The 13,686-nt window shown below is 39.4% G+C and overlaps 1 protein-coding gene across 2 annotated transcripts; it reads right to left on the bottom strand.

The window, feature by feature from the left end:
- Positions 1–656: 656 nt before the first annotated feature.
- Positions 657–13,664, bottom strand: EAF2 (ELL associated factor 2). Of its 2 annotated transcripts, none has more exons than XM_036387108.2 (6): positions 13,509–13,664; positions 11,136–11,230; positions 10,323–10,459; positions 9,397–9,542; positions 5,836–6,102; positions 657–1,496 (listed from the first exon to the last, which is right to left on the bottom strand). In XM_036387108.2, exons 1-6 carry the CDS (start codon positions 13,609–13,611, stop codon positions 1,450–1,452), a joined length of 795 nt encoding a protein of 264 aa, XP_036243001.1. In that variant the 5' UTR covers positions 13,612–13,664; the 3' UTR covers positions 657–1,449. The 2 variants fall into 2 exon arrangements, with proteins under 2 accessions (XP_036243001.1, XP_054371465.1); XM_054515490.1 differs by lacking the exon at positions 13,509–13,664 and adding an exon at positions 13,048–13,347.
- Between the last annotated feature and the right edge of the window lie 22 nt (positions 13,665–13,686).

Raw genomic sequence — 13,686 nt, 5'->3', positions numbered from 1 at the left:
TCAGAAAGCAGCATTTCCCATATTTCATTTCATTTCTCATATTTCACTGGGCTGGTAGAGCAGAGTTCAAAGAATAAGCTCCTCTAGTACCATCTATTGTATACATTTACTGAGTATGCAGTTTTTTCCATGTCTGCGCATTCAGGCTGACATATGGGATTCAATCCTCACAGTTTAGACACAGAGCTGTGATCCAACCACTGCAATCCAGCAAAGGAGACTTCTGTGCAAGACTGAACAGACTTATCTTGTCAGAACTCACCCTACAGACATTTGCTACTGTTACAAAACTCTTAAGTGGTAAATTACAGGATGAAATTTGGAGTCTGATCTTCAGTTCTTCAGGTCTTCAAGTATCATTTCAAATGTGGAAAAAGACCTTTTCTTATCTAATATGGTATTACTTCCCACTGGCATTTGGATGTAATCTGTAATAAACATTCAGTTGCATCACCGTAAACTTTTGGCAAGCTCTTACTAACGGTCACCTCAGTGTAACAAAAGCAACAAACATTTCAGTCTTGTAGACAGGATAGAGAGTCCTTATTAGCTACTATTTCACTGCTTTATTTTTTTGCTTGACCCCTTCACTGGCATGACTACTTTAGGTAGAAAATTGAATTCTTAACCAGGAAAAACAGAATCTGATGCATGAAAATGATAAACATTTGCTTTATTAAATTACTTTTATACTTCTACAAAGAAATTTTCTGATTTCCATTACAGAATTAAATGAAGGAAATTCATTGCTGTCTCTGCAGTTACCTAAATTTAGATACAAAAAGGTTGTAAAAAGACTGCCCTATTCAAGTTACATAAAACAGGCAGAGAACAGACAAGTTCCCTTAGGAATCTTGAGGCTCAGAAATATATAAAGTCCCATTATATAATGAAATTAAGAATTCAGCAATGTGTTGAACAATTGTAAACTGTAACTGCACTAGTGGACCACATTATTCAGCAGTTTCCTTAAAGGTATGAACTGTGAACTGTACAAAAAGTGTAGCTGACACAGCAGATCTCATTTAGTTGTTCTCCCTTTCTCCCCCTCCAAAGTCAAAGTTGTGAGATCAGCATTTAAATGATAGGAAGGAAACTTGCCTCCATAAATATCAGAAATTTCTCCATTCCATAGCTATTTATATAAAGTAACTAGCTGTTACAAATCAGTTTCAAGTAAAACAGGTGGCTGAGGCAAATATAATCAAAATCAGATCATACACAATTTTACTGTAAATACAGTAATTTGAAAGATAAACACATAACCATAGCACTGACAGGATATCAATGCTGCTGTATTATAGACATGATGTGTCAGTAGAAAATTAGGATGTCTATTATCAAAATTGAGGACATTCATTCCAGTCTCTGGTAATCTAATCTTAGTGCAAAACAGATGCTAAGACATATTTAGCAAAAAAGGTGATACGTTTAAGGCCAAAAAGTTGTTCAGTCATCACTATCACTTCCAGATTCACTCAGCTGCAAGTCATTTCCTAGAAGAAAAAGAGTCAACGTATTAGTCATTTTCAAGGAAATAATTTTCTTCATTCATGATACTCCCTTTCCCAATTATGGCTTACAAAAGCTAATAGCAAACAGGTAAGGGGGGGCTGGACTAGATGATCTTTCAAGTCTCTTTTAACCCAAACTATTTTATGATAAAAGAATAAGTGGGTGTAGAACCAAACTCACAGTAACATAACCTTAGAGAGATCATTTTTCTACAATTTTAAAATCTTGGCAAGGAAGCCATTAGCATATTTGCACAAGGGCATTTATTTAACATCACCAGATCACAAAAGACAACACCTAGCTATCTCTGCCACCCACATTTTCATGCTTCACAAGTGGAAAAACTGCTGGCGAATGCAGTTTCATGAAAAACAAGTTGTTGGGTTTTTTTGGAAACATCTGAATGCTACTCAGCTGTGCTTGAAAACAAAGTGGTGTCTCAATCAAGAAGAGCAGCTCTTTGACATACCACTTAAAGATGTATCAGTGACCTACTATTTCAAACTGGTTTTGGAACAAGTGAGCAAACAAAACATCAAAGAAATTTAAAAAGCACTTTAATTTGGTGGCTCTCTCTATATATTTCAAAATGAGGAAGTAAAAAGGCTACACTGTGCTTGCTGTGGATGTCCATAAGCTCAGGGGTGTGAGGAGGGAATCTTCCCAGGATGACATAGCTAACAAAAATACAGCAGCATGCTCTACACAATCTACATCACATCTAGCAACTTCCCACACGTTTTTAGGAGTCTGTTCCAACTGGTATGTTTTTACCCACACCTCCCTTGCCAAACAACCATTACAAAAGAAAAAATCATCTCAGGCTGTGCAGAAATGGCCTAAAAATAAAACAAAAATCACTGAAACTGAGAAAACTGAGTCAATACTCTATTCTTACATGAAAACCCCACAAGACTCAGATTGGATCTTTTACTGTCAGGCATATAATCTCTGCCAGAACACTGGAGTCTTTAACATGGCTGCATTTAGCCTTGCTTTGTTTTCCACTGTGTCATCAATAAAGCTTAGAAAGTGGTACATGCTTCTCTGCAACAACAAACACTTTATATAAGAAAAGAATAGTGAAAATGGTTGTTTCCAAAAATCTTTAAAGACATTTTTTCTTTCCAATCCTCTATATAAAAAAAAATTACAGCCATATTATTTTAAGATAAATTTTAAAAGCACTTTAGAAAAAACAAAATCAAGTTATTTGCCAATAATTATTCAGAACAATATAATACCCTAAAAACCTTTCAAGACAGAGAATGGTATTGGTAAATTTAACTCATGTATTTATCACTCAAAGGAGAATTAGAGTGAATTCTTAGAAATCCCAGCCCTGTTATGCACTAGCTACTTTATGGGAGGACAGGGAGTGTGAACAAGAAGATAACCTTCCAAATGGTGTTTCTGCAGCCTTCAAAAGTTATTTCAACACAGTTAATAGAAATTACACAAACCCTGTAACACCAGCCAAAAATACCAGTGCTTGTGAAAACCAGCAGATGGGAAAAGCAAGAACTCCAAGTTCCAGAGTCAGAATTAATATGTTAGGATTTACTTCAGGCTAAGCTTTCTGCCTCATTTTTGCAATCCTATCTCAAAAAAACACCTTCAGAGAGAGGGCAAAATAGCACAATCTAGAGCTGATGGCTTTCAGATGGATTTGGTGCCAAGACAGAAAGCTCATTTAATGAGGACCCTGAAGAAACATCTAGACTATTGTACTTATGAGGCAGAAATGAAGCGAGGGAAAATTGCTGAATTGTTTTCATGGTGTCAGCTGCTTATTAACAATATGAATTGGGGAAATAGATTGCACTGCAAATTATATTTCTTATGTTTTTAAATCAGTGAATGTAATATATTCAACTGAATTCTTGCTAGTTATAGGGGACAGGGAAACTCAGGAGTGATCACTGTCTCACAAATCTTAGTGGTCACACCAAAACCAAACTAATACAAGGGAAAATTATTATTTGTCAAAGTAAACCAGCTATGTTTGTACCAAGCATCAAAAGAAGTAAAGTTGTGCTGAATACTAAGTACCTAACACAAGGCCACAGAACAGCCCATCTATGCTGGGTTTTCTTTGGAAAGTTACTTTGTTTAACATAACCCTTGTTTAAACAGAAAGTAGACATAAAGCAACATATGAGCAAATATTCATGAAGAACAGATTCATTAGTGTTACCATTTACAGACTTTGTTACAAGGCAAGTTGTGAGCCTATATAATCAGCTTCTCAAGGTAGAAAGGGAAGAAGCAGTATTTTGGGGGTGAGGGGCAGTCTTGAGCCCCAGATTCTTGAAGAGGTAGTTATGTATCTGACAGAAGTATTTACTTGCCATGCTCCAGACACCACCTCCTCCATTTTCCAAGTTCTACAAAATCTCAGCTGTATAATTTCTACATGCAAGATAAAACTCTGCTGTCTAAGCTTCCCCCAACCTTATCCCTGCACAAAGAGAGTCAAAGAAAAACTTCACTAATTACCTGGTATGGCCCTGATTCTACAGAGGTGCACAAAACTAGTCACAGACATAAGCACACACCTCAAAGCAAGATTAGACAAGCAAGCAGCTTGTGCTGACATTTGTTGATTCAGTATTTTATTTTTGCAAAACCTTATTTGAGATGGAAGAAATGACTGTACAAAATCTGACTGAGAATTCTTGCCATTCAAAGTTGAACAATGTGCTATCCATTTAGTTTCTCCAGGTTTCACTCTCCTGCCAAATTCCCTCAGCACAGAGCTAGAGAAGAGCAATTTTGGAAGTAGCTGGTTTGATCTTTAACTAGTGGAGGTGTCTTGTGAATGTTAACTGCACTAGAAGTTGGGGATGGAATTGTTTTAAGCAGTATCTGTAACCATAATAGAAGTAAATGGCAGTAAACTGAAGAGCTGGGCAAGCTCAGAGGCCTAAGGTTCTACCTGTCAACATGGTTCTCAAGCAACATCAAGCCAACTTCCCCTGAAACAGTCATGATGTTGTCATGGTTTAAGCAGCATTTTCTCCCTATGCTGGTGGAGTTGGCACCTGTACTTGTATTTCCCACTGGAAGCTTTCCCACATGAGATTCTGTCACTGGGGATAAAGCTTAATCAAATTTTCATAACAGTTATATTAAAGTGTGGAGAATGGGAAATTGCATTTGTCAGTAAGGGTTGAAATAAGTGGCACTCTAATGTTACACAAATTGTAAACATGAAGACATTGTTCTCTGCAGTGACAGCAAAATGAAAGCAGCATTTTGTTCTCTGCACACAAAGTCACAGGACTTTTCACTCTGATCTTATCTGTTCATGCAGTACATAATGAAATATCAATGCAGGTTATTTAAGTATTTAAATACTAGCTAATAAAAAAAGAGAAAAAAGAAAAAGAACTGTCATTCATGTTATTCACTAAGAGCTGAAATAAAAGTAGATCTGCCAGAGTCTAAAATTTCAGTATAACAAGTTTACATATAAATGATAAACCATAAGGATCTTGGGCTGCAAACCAGGGTTGATGGAAATCTCTTCAAACCAAGATCTGGCAGCTAAGCAGCTAATTAAAAATGTAACCATTCTGGAAGAGTTATCACAGCTGAATACTCACTTCTATGTCTGAGTACTCCTGTTATTTAGGCAGTGAACTTAAGTTTCTCTACCTAATGGGATTTTATTTTTCATGTGAGAAAAGCAAGAAATTTTCCTTTTCTTGAATACATTGAGCATGCAGTTCCAGGCTGTGCAGCAATTCCTATTGAACATCACAGCTACTCTTCAAATTACTCTTTTTAGTTGCCTGAATGTGTGGAATAAGATAATATCACCTGAAAGCAAATCACCTCCTTCCAAAACTGCAAAGGACAGTTTTGCCTGTTGGCCAGTGGAACACTGCCATGAATAATTGTAACTGACACAGCTAAGAATACACCATCATTTCTGTAACTCAGAGTATTGCAACCATAGTATCCTTCCCATAATTCTATCCCAGAAATGAAAAGTATATGTTTAGGGAGTGCCCTGTTAGTTCAAGAATTTTCAATACAAAATTACTGTTCTCCAGTCCCAATGTATAGAGCTGGGAGGAAGTCAGAACAACTTAGGAAATATTTTCAACTGCTTCAGCTTTAATTTAATATCTCTGAGAACCACGAACCTTCTAGCCCAGTGTCTAATTCAGCCTGCTGCTGAACAATCAAACCCTAGCATCACTTCCCACAGTTTTAATTATAACAGAGACATACTTAAAAACAATATGGTTTCCTTTCAGAATCTTGATGTCTGGAATTGTGCACTAAGAAAAGAACAGCCTTTGTACTTACGTAGTGTATTCATCATATGACCACTGCTCTCTTGGGATCTGTTATGACTGGCATCTTTGTCAGGAACAGCCTGTTGTGGCATGGCAGACCCAGTAGGCTGAGGCTGCAAATACGGCATCGACATCGGAAGAGAGGGCTTCATTTCCTCATCTTCAGAATCACTAGAACTATTTTCACTACTTGATGAAGAGGATGAAGAACTTTTAGAGTCAGATGAACTGTCAGAACTACTCAGCTGGTCCATGATACTGGCTTCTGCTTTTAGCTCTGTAAACAATAGGATTTGTTTCTCAGTTTACATTCATCATAATTGAAATATAAGGAAGAGGAGGAAAAGGAAAAAAAAAATCAACAGACATCAGGTACACACTACAGCAACTTAAAAAAAACCCCAGACCAAACCCACCAAAGATCTCCAGAACAAAGAAAAGGGCACAAATGGTATCCAGCCTGTCATGTGGTTTTCTATCCTCATAGCTTGAGCACTTTCTCCCTTTCAAGCCAAGTGTTAGAACAAGGGTGACTGTGAACACCAAATGCTTAAACCCACATTCCATGGGGTAATGCAGCCCACATAGCCTTTAATTTCTGCAACTAGAAGAAAATGTTCTGTGTTTTCCTTAGCACCCCAAATATGGCTTTCACTGACTAAAAACTGCAGTTACAATCCACAGATCAGTCACTGCAAGATGTCTGCAGTTGCACCCAAAATGCCTGCCAGCAATTCAGCATTGCAATCAATACATTTGTTTGGACCATGTGACATTTTGCTCAAAATCAAGTTAAGCATGAAGAATAGCCAAAAGAGCCACCCAAAGTTTATATTAGGAAGATTTCTCCAAATCCTTGTTTCATTATAGATTTGGAGGTGCAAACAATGCTGCACGGTATGTATTTGTGACATAAGTCCAACACACAGAGGAAGTTAATCTTTGCTGAAGAGTGCACATAATAATTGTACAAAACATGAGTGCTGAGAGAGGTCTGAAACAGAACAGTGGTGGGGAGAAGACTTGAGGAGTCATACAGGGTGCAGAACTTCATCACTATAGAAGATTGTAACTGCCTAGACATTTGTTAAGATGGTCTTACAAGCTCTTAGAATACTTCAGGAAGAGCTTTGATATAGCAGACACAATAAAGCAAGTAGGAGAGTAGCTCATCTCTCTTCAAATTTACCCAATACAGAACAGGTTGAAGGTGAAAGTCACCAAGATGCAAGTTGGTGTAAAGCTTAAGAGAAGAAGGCAGGAGGAATAAAATGATTAATCTTCAACACAAACTTCCATGAAACAGACTCTAAGTTATCAAAGGCCACTCTCAAGGAAAGGCCATCTTTATCAAAGGCCTGTCTAAAAGAAAATGGTGTTCAGGAAAAATGGCACCTAAGAGTGCAGCTATGCCTGTAGGAACAAATTAACCCAGTGCTAGGAAAGAAAAGAAAGAAAATGAAAGACTGAACTACTCAAGCATAAGGAAAAAAAAGAAGGGGAGCAGAAAGAAAATAAAAATTGGAAGCATATAAGCATCTTTCTTTCACTAAGGACATGTATAAGAGAACATGATCCTCCACACATCTGGAGCTGTAAGACACCTAACTGAAGGACACCACTCGAATCCTAAGCATTCAATTCCACTTCCTCCTAAGCAATGTCTAATATAAGAAAAATTTTAAGTAACTGGCCAATACCAAAAGCTAAGAAATAAGATCTCTGCCTTGAATTTTGATGTAATTTAATCAGACAGAATTTAAATTAAGTAATTTTAACCAGTGAAGGAAGAGCAGTACATATACTAGAGGATAATGGCAGAATGAGCTGCCCCTCCACCCCAGAAAACAAAGTTAGTAACAAGTTCCAGGTAGTGTACTTAAGCAGGAATAGTCAGTTACACAACCATGGGATGAAGAATGATTAGCAGGCAACACTTCTGAAGAGGCTGAGAGTTACAGTGGATCCCTACACTGTTCTGCCACTCCATGCTGTGCGGAAATGACTTGATACTGTTTGGTCTTGTGATACTACAGGCATGATACTATTTGTTCTTTGTGTATAAAGATGAATAGTGCCTGTAAGGCAGCCCTCTTGCTCACATCAGCACTGCTAGAACTTCAGTAGATGTGTTTAGGGACTATACTTTAGGAAGTTTTTGGACTCATTGCAAGAAAGCTAAAGGAAATCGACAACAAATCAGGGATTTAGAAAGGAAACTTCTAAGGAAAGACTGAACCAACTGGTGTAATTTTGCATAAAGAATGGGAAAGACAGCAGTTTGAGTCTGTGAGGGACTGCTCAAAAGCAGCACGGTAATCTGCTCCAGTACTTGTATGATAAATATGAAAGTATTAAGAGGCTTGCTGTCAGACTATCTATACAAAACAACCCAAACAGTAAGCAGAGCAAAGCTCTGGAATGGCTTGCCAGCAAGTACAAGGATCTGTCATTGGAAGGTTCTAAGAACAGGTGAAAAGTTACATCAGAAATCTGACTTTAGGACAGAAGGATGGACTAGATGACTTGATAATATCTCTACCATCCTTTTAATGTTTTCAGCATTTTAAATGGTACTCAAAATTGGACTGGCACTGCACAAGAGTTTGGTACATTGGCAGTCACTTTGGAGACTTCCAGTATTTGATAACACCACTCCCCCCAGAAGAACAGACCACCTAGAAAGGAATAATTTTATTTAATGAGCTCAAGTTTTCCTTCCTCTTTGGAACCTGAGACGAATTCTAGTACTGTTCTGCAATATAGATTGCTGGTCAGAGCTTAAAACCAAAATGGAAACAAAAACAATCTTCATAATGATACATCTAAAAAAAAATCTGTTTAAAGGAATTCAGAGCAACTTAGGAAGCAGATGTCAGTTCCAGTCAATGAAACTGCCACCTGTCAGCATTTCTGTAGCAAGTAATTACCACCTGCCATCTTCCTTGTCCTCCCAAAGGAAATAAGGCCTTCTATTAAGTGAAATATGAGTGTCACACCAAACCAGAGTCTCTCAAGGAAACAGTACATAGCACTGCTCAAGGGTTGATTTATGCAAGTTTTTAGCTGTCTTTTTCATTGGAACCTCATCTTCCACAAGGCTCTATCTGGTAATTTAAGGTGTAGGTTGAGTTGTGAAGTACTGTACCATATTTGCTGAGTGCACAGAAAGAAAAAGGAGGAATGTCAAAATGGAAGTGACTTAGTTCCAGTATGACAATACAACCAAGGATATACTTGATTAAAGTAGCTGTGGAAGACAGAGTCAAGGAGACAGCAGTAGGACCCCTGGCATTATTAAACCTGATGGGTTACCTGTTTTTTTTACTGTAGCAAGCTACAAATGCTGCTTTTTAAACCCACTTGAGCCACAGTGGTGTCGGGGCAGAGACAGACAGCCGAACCCGACAATTTCCATTTCAGAGTGAAGTTGCTCACATAATCAGCTTCTAGTGTGAAACTCAAATACCACAAAACAAAACAAAAACAACCTACACACCCCAAAACCTCTTAAAAACTAATGGCTTGTTAACAGCAAAATTTCTGAAATGTATGTACCAGTGGAGCTTACCCCGTTCAATATCATCCATAGGAGAAGATGGAAAGGTTTTTTCCTTTGATGGAGAGCTTTTAACATTATTTGGAACCTTTGTTGCATTTCGCATTTGCTGCTGTTGCTGCTCAATGCGAGACTGGACTTTACTACTTCCTTCAGCTCTGTGTGTAAGAGGGAAAGATTTTAAATTGCTAGAAGGCAAGAGGCAAGGAAAAAGGCAAGAACACAGGGAATATGGTACCATGGATTTCTTTCTCATGCCTTTCTAAATAGCATCATTTGATTCTTAGGTAAGTTATTATACTGGTAAGTTATTATACTAATACACATAATACATTAATATATACTATTAATATTGTATATGTGTTTAAAATTATTTTTATACAGTGCTATTAACTTTATAATATTTTGTCAGTTGATTTGTTTTTATACCTTGCTACCCAGGATCATTTAATAATAATTCTGCTGGAAGTTACTTGTATGGACTCAGCAGCAAAAAAAAAAAAAAAAAAAAAAAAATTCAAAAAACTTGGAATGAGAAAAACAAGCCATTACAATTACTGAGACCTGTCACAAAATTCTTTTTTTTTTTAATTTCCTCATTTACAAGCCAGAAGACAGTAGGCAAGCTACTAGCCAAACAGATCTTTTTTTCCTCCCTTTAAAACCACCAGAAAATAGTAACTATTTCTTTCAATACTATAACATGTTTTGGATAATAAAAAAATACATTTTGATTTCTTCTGCAGTCACAACTCAAAAGATGTGAAGTCAATTTGCTGAGAAAGCAGACTTTTCACTCCTCTGAGCAAGGCCAAGTACTTTCTAAAATTATGTTTTCCTAAAAATAGTGATATGTAGTTATATATCTCAATTTAGACTCATTAACATTGATTTTCAAAATGACTAAAGCACAGTTGTCTCTCCTGTAAATCACCCACCTGGTTTTTTTCACAGTGATGTTGCTACTAAGTTTCTCTAGGCGACATTCTCCAGTGTCATGGTTGATAATTAAGATACATTCTTTAAGGTAAGGCTTCTTTGAGCCCTTGAACACAGTCACTGGTGGAGTTGAGCCCTATTAAATCAGAAGTCCAGTAAGTGTTACTCCTGTAGTCATTTTTCATAGGAACAGCAATCCTTCAGTGGTGACAAGTTCACTACAAGCGATCATTTCTAGCCATTAAAAATGTTACTGGTTAATTCAAATTAGATTCACAGTTGCCATGTCAAAAAGCAGCTGGTGTCTGACTGGAATGGGGTTTTACTCACTTAGCTTAGTTTGAAACTCATTAAATACTTATTTCCCAATATTTCCTTATTTCTCTCTAGGACTCATCTCACCAAAAGGGGTTTCAGTTCTCATATCAGCAGAGCAGTAAAGCATGGCAGGTAGTAAATTTTCCCTTTCCAGTCTTTCCTGCTTTAGAGCTGCACTAGAGCAATAAATACCAAGGGGAAGCTTGCACTGCCAACATACACATGAAGCTTTTCTGTGTACGCAACACTTCTGGGTCATCCTACAGCATATTTCCAGTGCAGCAAATACACTTAAAGTTACAGTGCAGCTATTTAACCTTTGGGTCTTTTGTAATCTTACAGTCTTAGAGCAGTTGTTTTTCTACTCTAAAAATCACTCAGGAGCTCTGAAACAGCACTAAAACTTTATACCCTTCCATAGTCAGGGTATATACTTAGGACCACAAAATAAATAATTCTTTTAAGCCTGCCACTCTTCAGCCACATCAACTCACCTCAATATTTGGCAGTGTTATTGTCACCTGTTCACCTTTGCCAACTTCAAGGTCTCCTTCACAGGACATATCAATAGATGCAGGCTTAAAGTCATCTAAATATAAAAACAAACTAGATTATTTACAGGCTTTTCAGGAATCTTATAAATGCAGGCACCACTTAATTGCAGTTGGAGGCTATTAAGTAAAAGCCTTTGTTGCTAGTGTATCATCTAGCATTCCCCTGAGCAGATCATTCCATAAGTTAATAGAATTCAAAGTCAAGATGCTTTTCTCAGGATCCATTATAAATGTTTAAATCTTTCAGTTAAAATTGGAAAAACACCCTTAGGTTTTAATGGATAAGAAAGCCAAACAAGTTATGTTGTATTTCAAAAGGTACACTCTCATGTAATTATTTTCAGAAGTACCAATAAACAGTTCCTGAAAATGCTGATCCCAAACATGAGAGATATAGACAAGTAACAGAAAATGCAAAGAACAACATCAACCCCCAATATGCATTTCTCTTTCTGTTTCTAACTTTACTGTAACAAGCACGTCAGAACCTGACAAAAACTTGGTGTTTCAGTTTAGTTATTTCTGTTGAAAGTGAAATTCCTTCCCAATTTAACATTGATTTACATTTTCGGGGGTTTTTTCAGCATCTAAAGGACTCGTTAAAATAAGTTTTGAGCAAAAGAGGGTATTGATTTCTGATCCTTTTCAAAACTCTGAGACATTGCAAATGAGCATATGTTCAGGCATCAGCATGGCAGCTCTGTCACATACCATTACCTAAAAAGCATTATTTCCACCACAAATAAATTGGGGAAGGCTACAGCCAAAACTCTGCCTGTGCCAGTGTAGGGAGACAGGATAGCATCAAGAGGTTCTTGAAGGCCTGTGATAACATATGTGGGGTTGAGCCCGCGGCTCAGGTACAGCAGGATGCCGGTGCCCTGCCTCGCACGCCGGAGGAGGCGCGGAGGGGACCCATCGGCCGGCACACGCTCCTCGCCTCGCTGCCAGCCCCATCTCACACTCTGCTGGTCACTGACGGCGGCATTCCTGCAGCTGGGGAGCTTCCCAGTTCCCTAACTCGGCCTGCAGCCACGGGCCAGGCGCACAGACCGCAGCTGGAAGCACGGCTCCAGCCAGCACACCAACCGGGCAGGAAAACCAGGCTGCAGGAGCTGCTGGGCAGGGCCGCGCAGGAGGAGGCTCGCAGCTCAGACACCGGTGACAGCCCCTGCTAACCTTGTTTGGGCAAACCCCTGAACGCCGTCCTGCAGGAACAAGCATACAACAGTTCCAAAGTTTCTCATCAAATCAGAGAATATTTGCTTTTATATATGGCCACTGAGCTGAAAATTAAGATATTGATACTGCCAATCTTAACTTCTAACTAACAGCTGTTGTCCCTTTTGCTCAACTGTTTAAAAAAGGTGGTGGAGGATATTTTTTCTGCTTGTGCATTTGATAGAACTGATGAACGTGCCAGTTTCTATGTCTCATTTGTTGGAAAGGAAGAGAGATTTCAAAACAGATTTCAGAATAAATCATCACATTAGAAGAGTCAGCATGAAACTCTAAGGGTAGGAGGTACCAGACAGGGTTGTTAGTCCTCTTTAAAATTAGGGTAAATATCAAACTGCAGCATTTGTTTAAATCCATCTATAGCTTTTTTCCCCCTCTCCTCCGTTTCTACAGTTGGAGACAATCTAAATGCCATTCCCTTTGCTCACAGAGAGCACATTACCCATCCTGCACACCGGACAGTCTCCAGAGAACATACGTTCTCTGAATCTTGGGGATTTCATTCTATAAATAACCGGACAACAAAACCAGAAGCTGCAGTCCTAAATTACCAAGGACTATAATCCTGGGAGCATTTGTTTCCTAGCTACCCTCAGAATCTTTGAGCACACACCTCTCTAGATAGTAATTATGTACTCAGGGAGGGCGTACTGGCTCCGTGATTACCACCGCCTGCCTTTAACCTTTGGTTGCTGAATTACACGGAACTTCTAAAAACTGAGCGCAAGCAAAGAAGACAGAGCCACAGGTTCAGCTTAGCTCGGTTTCCAGCAGAACCGCAGGGAGACGCTATGGAAAAGGCATAAAAAGGGAAGTTAGTGCCCAGCGGACAGCGAGGGGCAGCTCTAGGATACAATGGCCGTACGTGCTCCCAGCACCGACTGAAACCTGCACGGCTCCCGAAATCCCGGACCAGCACCCCACGGCACTCAGCGCCAGAATCCCGGGACAGAGGCAGCCGCCGAGAGCGGCCGCAGCCACCCCCGCCCTCCAGGGGACTGCGGGCACCGGGGGCCGCCGAACCCCTCCCCGACCCCCGCAACCCCCGAGAGCTGCCCCAACCTCAGCACTCACAGCGGACGGTGTGGAAGGCGCAGCGCGGCTGCTTCTCGAAGCTCTCCCCCAGCTTTAGCACCCGCGCCTTGGGGTCGTAGAGCGACGGGACCGCTCCGTTCATCGCGGCAGCGCCTCACACCATGGCGGGCCCCGGGGCCGCCACCGCCGCCCGCACCGAGCATCCCTCACGCCGCCC

This window comes from Molothrus ater, chromosome 7, assembly GCF_012460135.2.
Source record: "Molothrus ater isolate BHLD 08-10-18 breed brown headed cowbird chromosome 7, BPBGC_Mater_1.1, whole genome shotgun sequence".
NCBI classification, from domain to species: domain Eukaryota; kingdom Metazoa; phylum Chordata; class Aves; order Passeriformes; family Icteridae; genus Molothrus; species Molothrus ater.
This window is presented reverse-complemented; position numbering and strand designations above follow the sequence as displayed.

Coding starts and splice junctions, on each gene's coding strand:
- EAF2 (XM_036387108.2), bottom strand. CDS start 13,611: ATGAACGGAGCGGTCCCGTCGCTCTACGACCCCAAGGCGCGGGTGCTA. Junction 11,231..13,508: donor CGCCTTCCACACCGTCCGCT/GTGAGTGCTGAG, acceptor TTTTATATTTAG/ATGACTTTAAGCCTGCATCT. Junction 10,460..11,135: donor TAACACTGCCAAATATTGAG/GTGAGTTGATGT, acceptor CTGATTTAATAG/GGCTCAACTCCACCAGTGAC.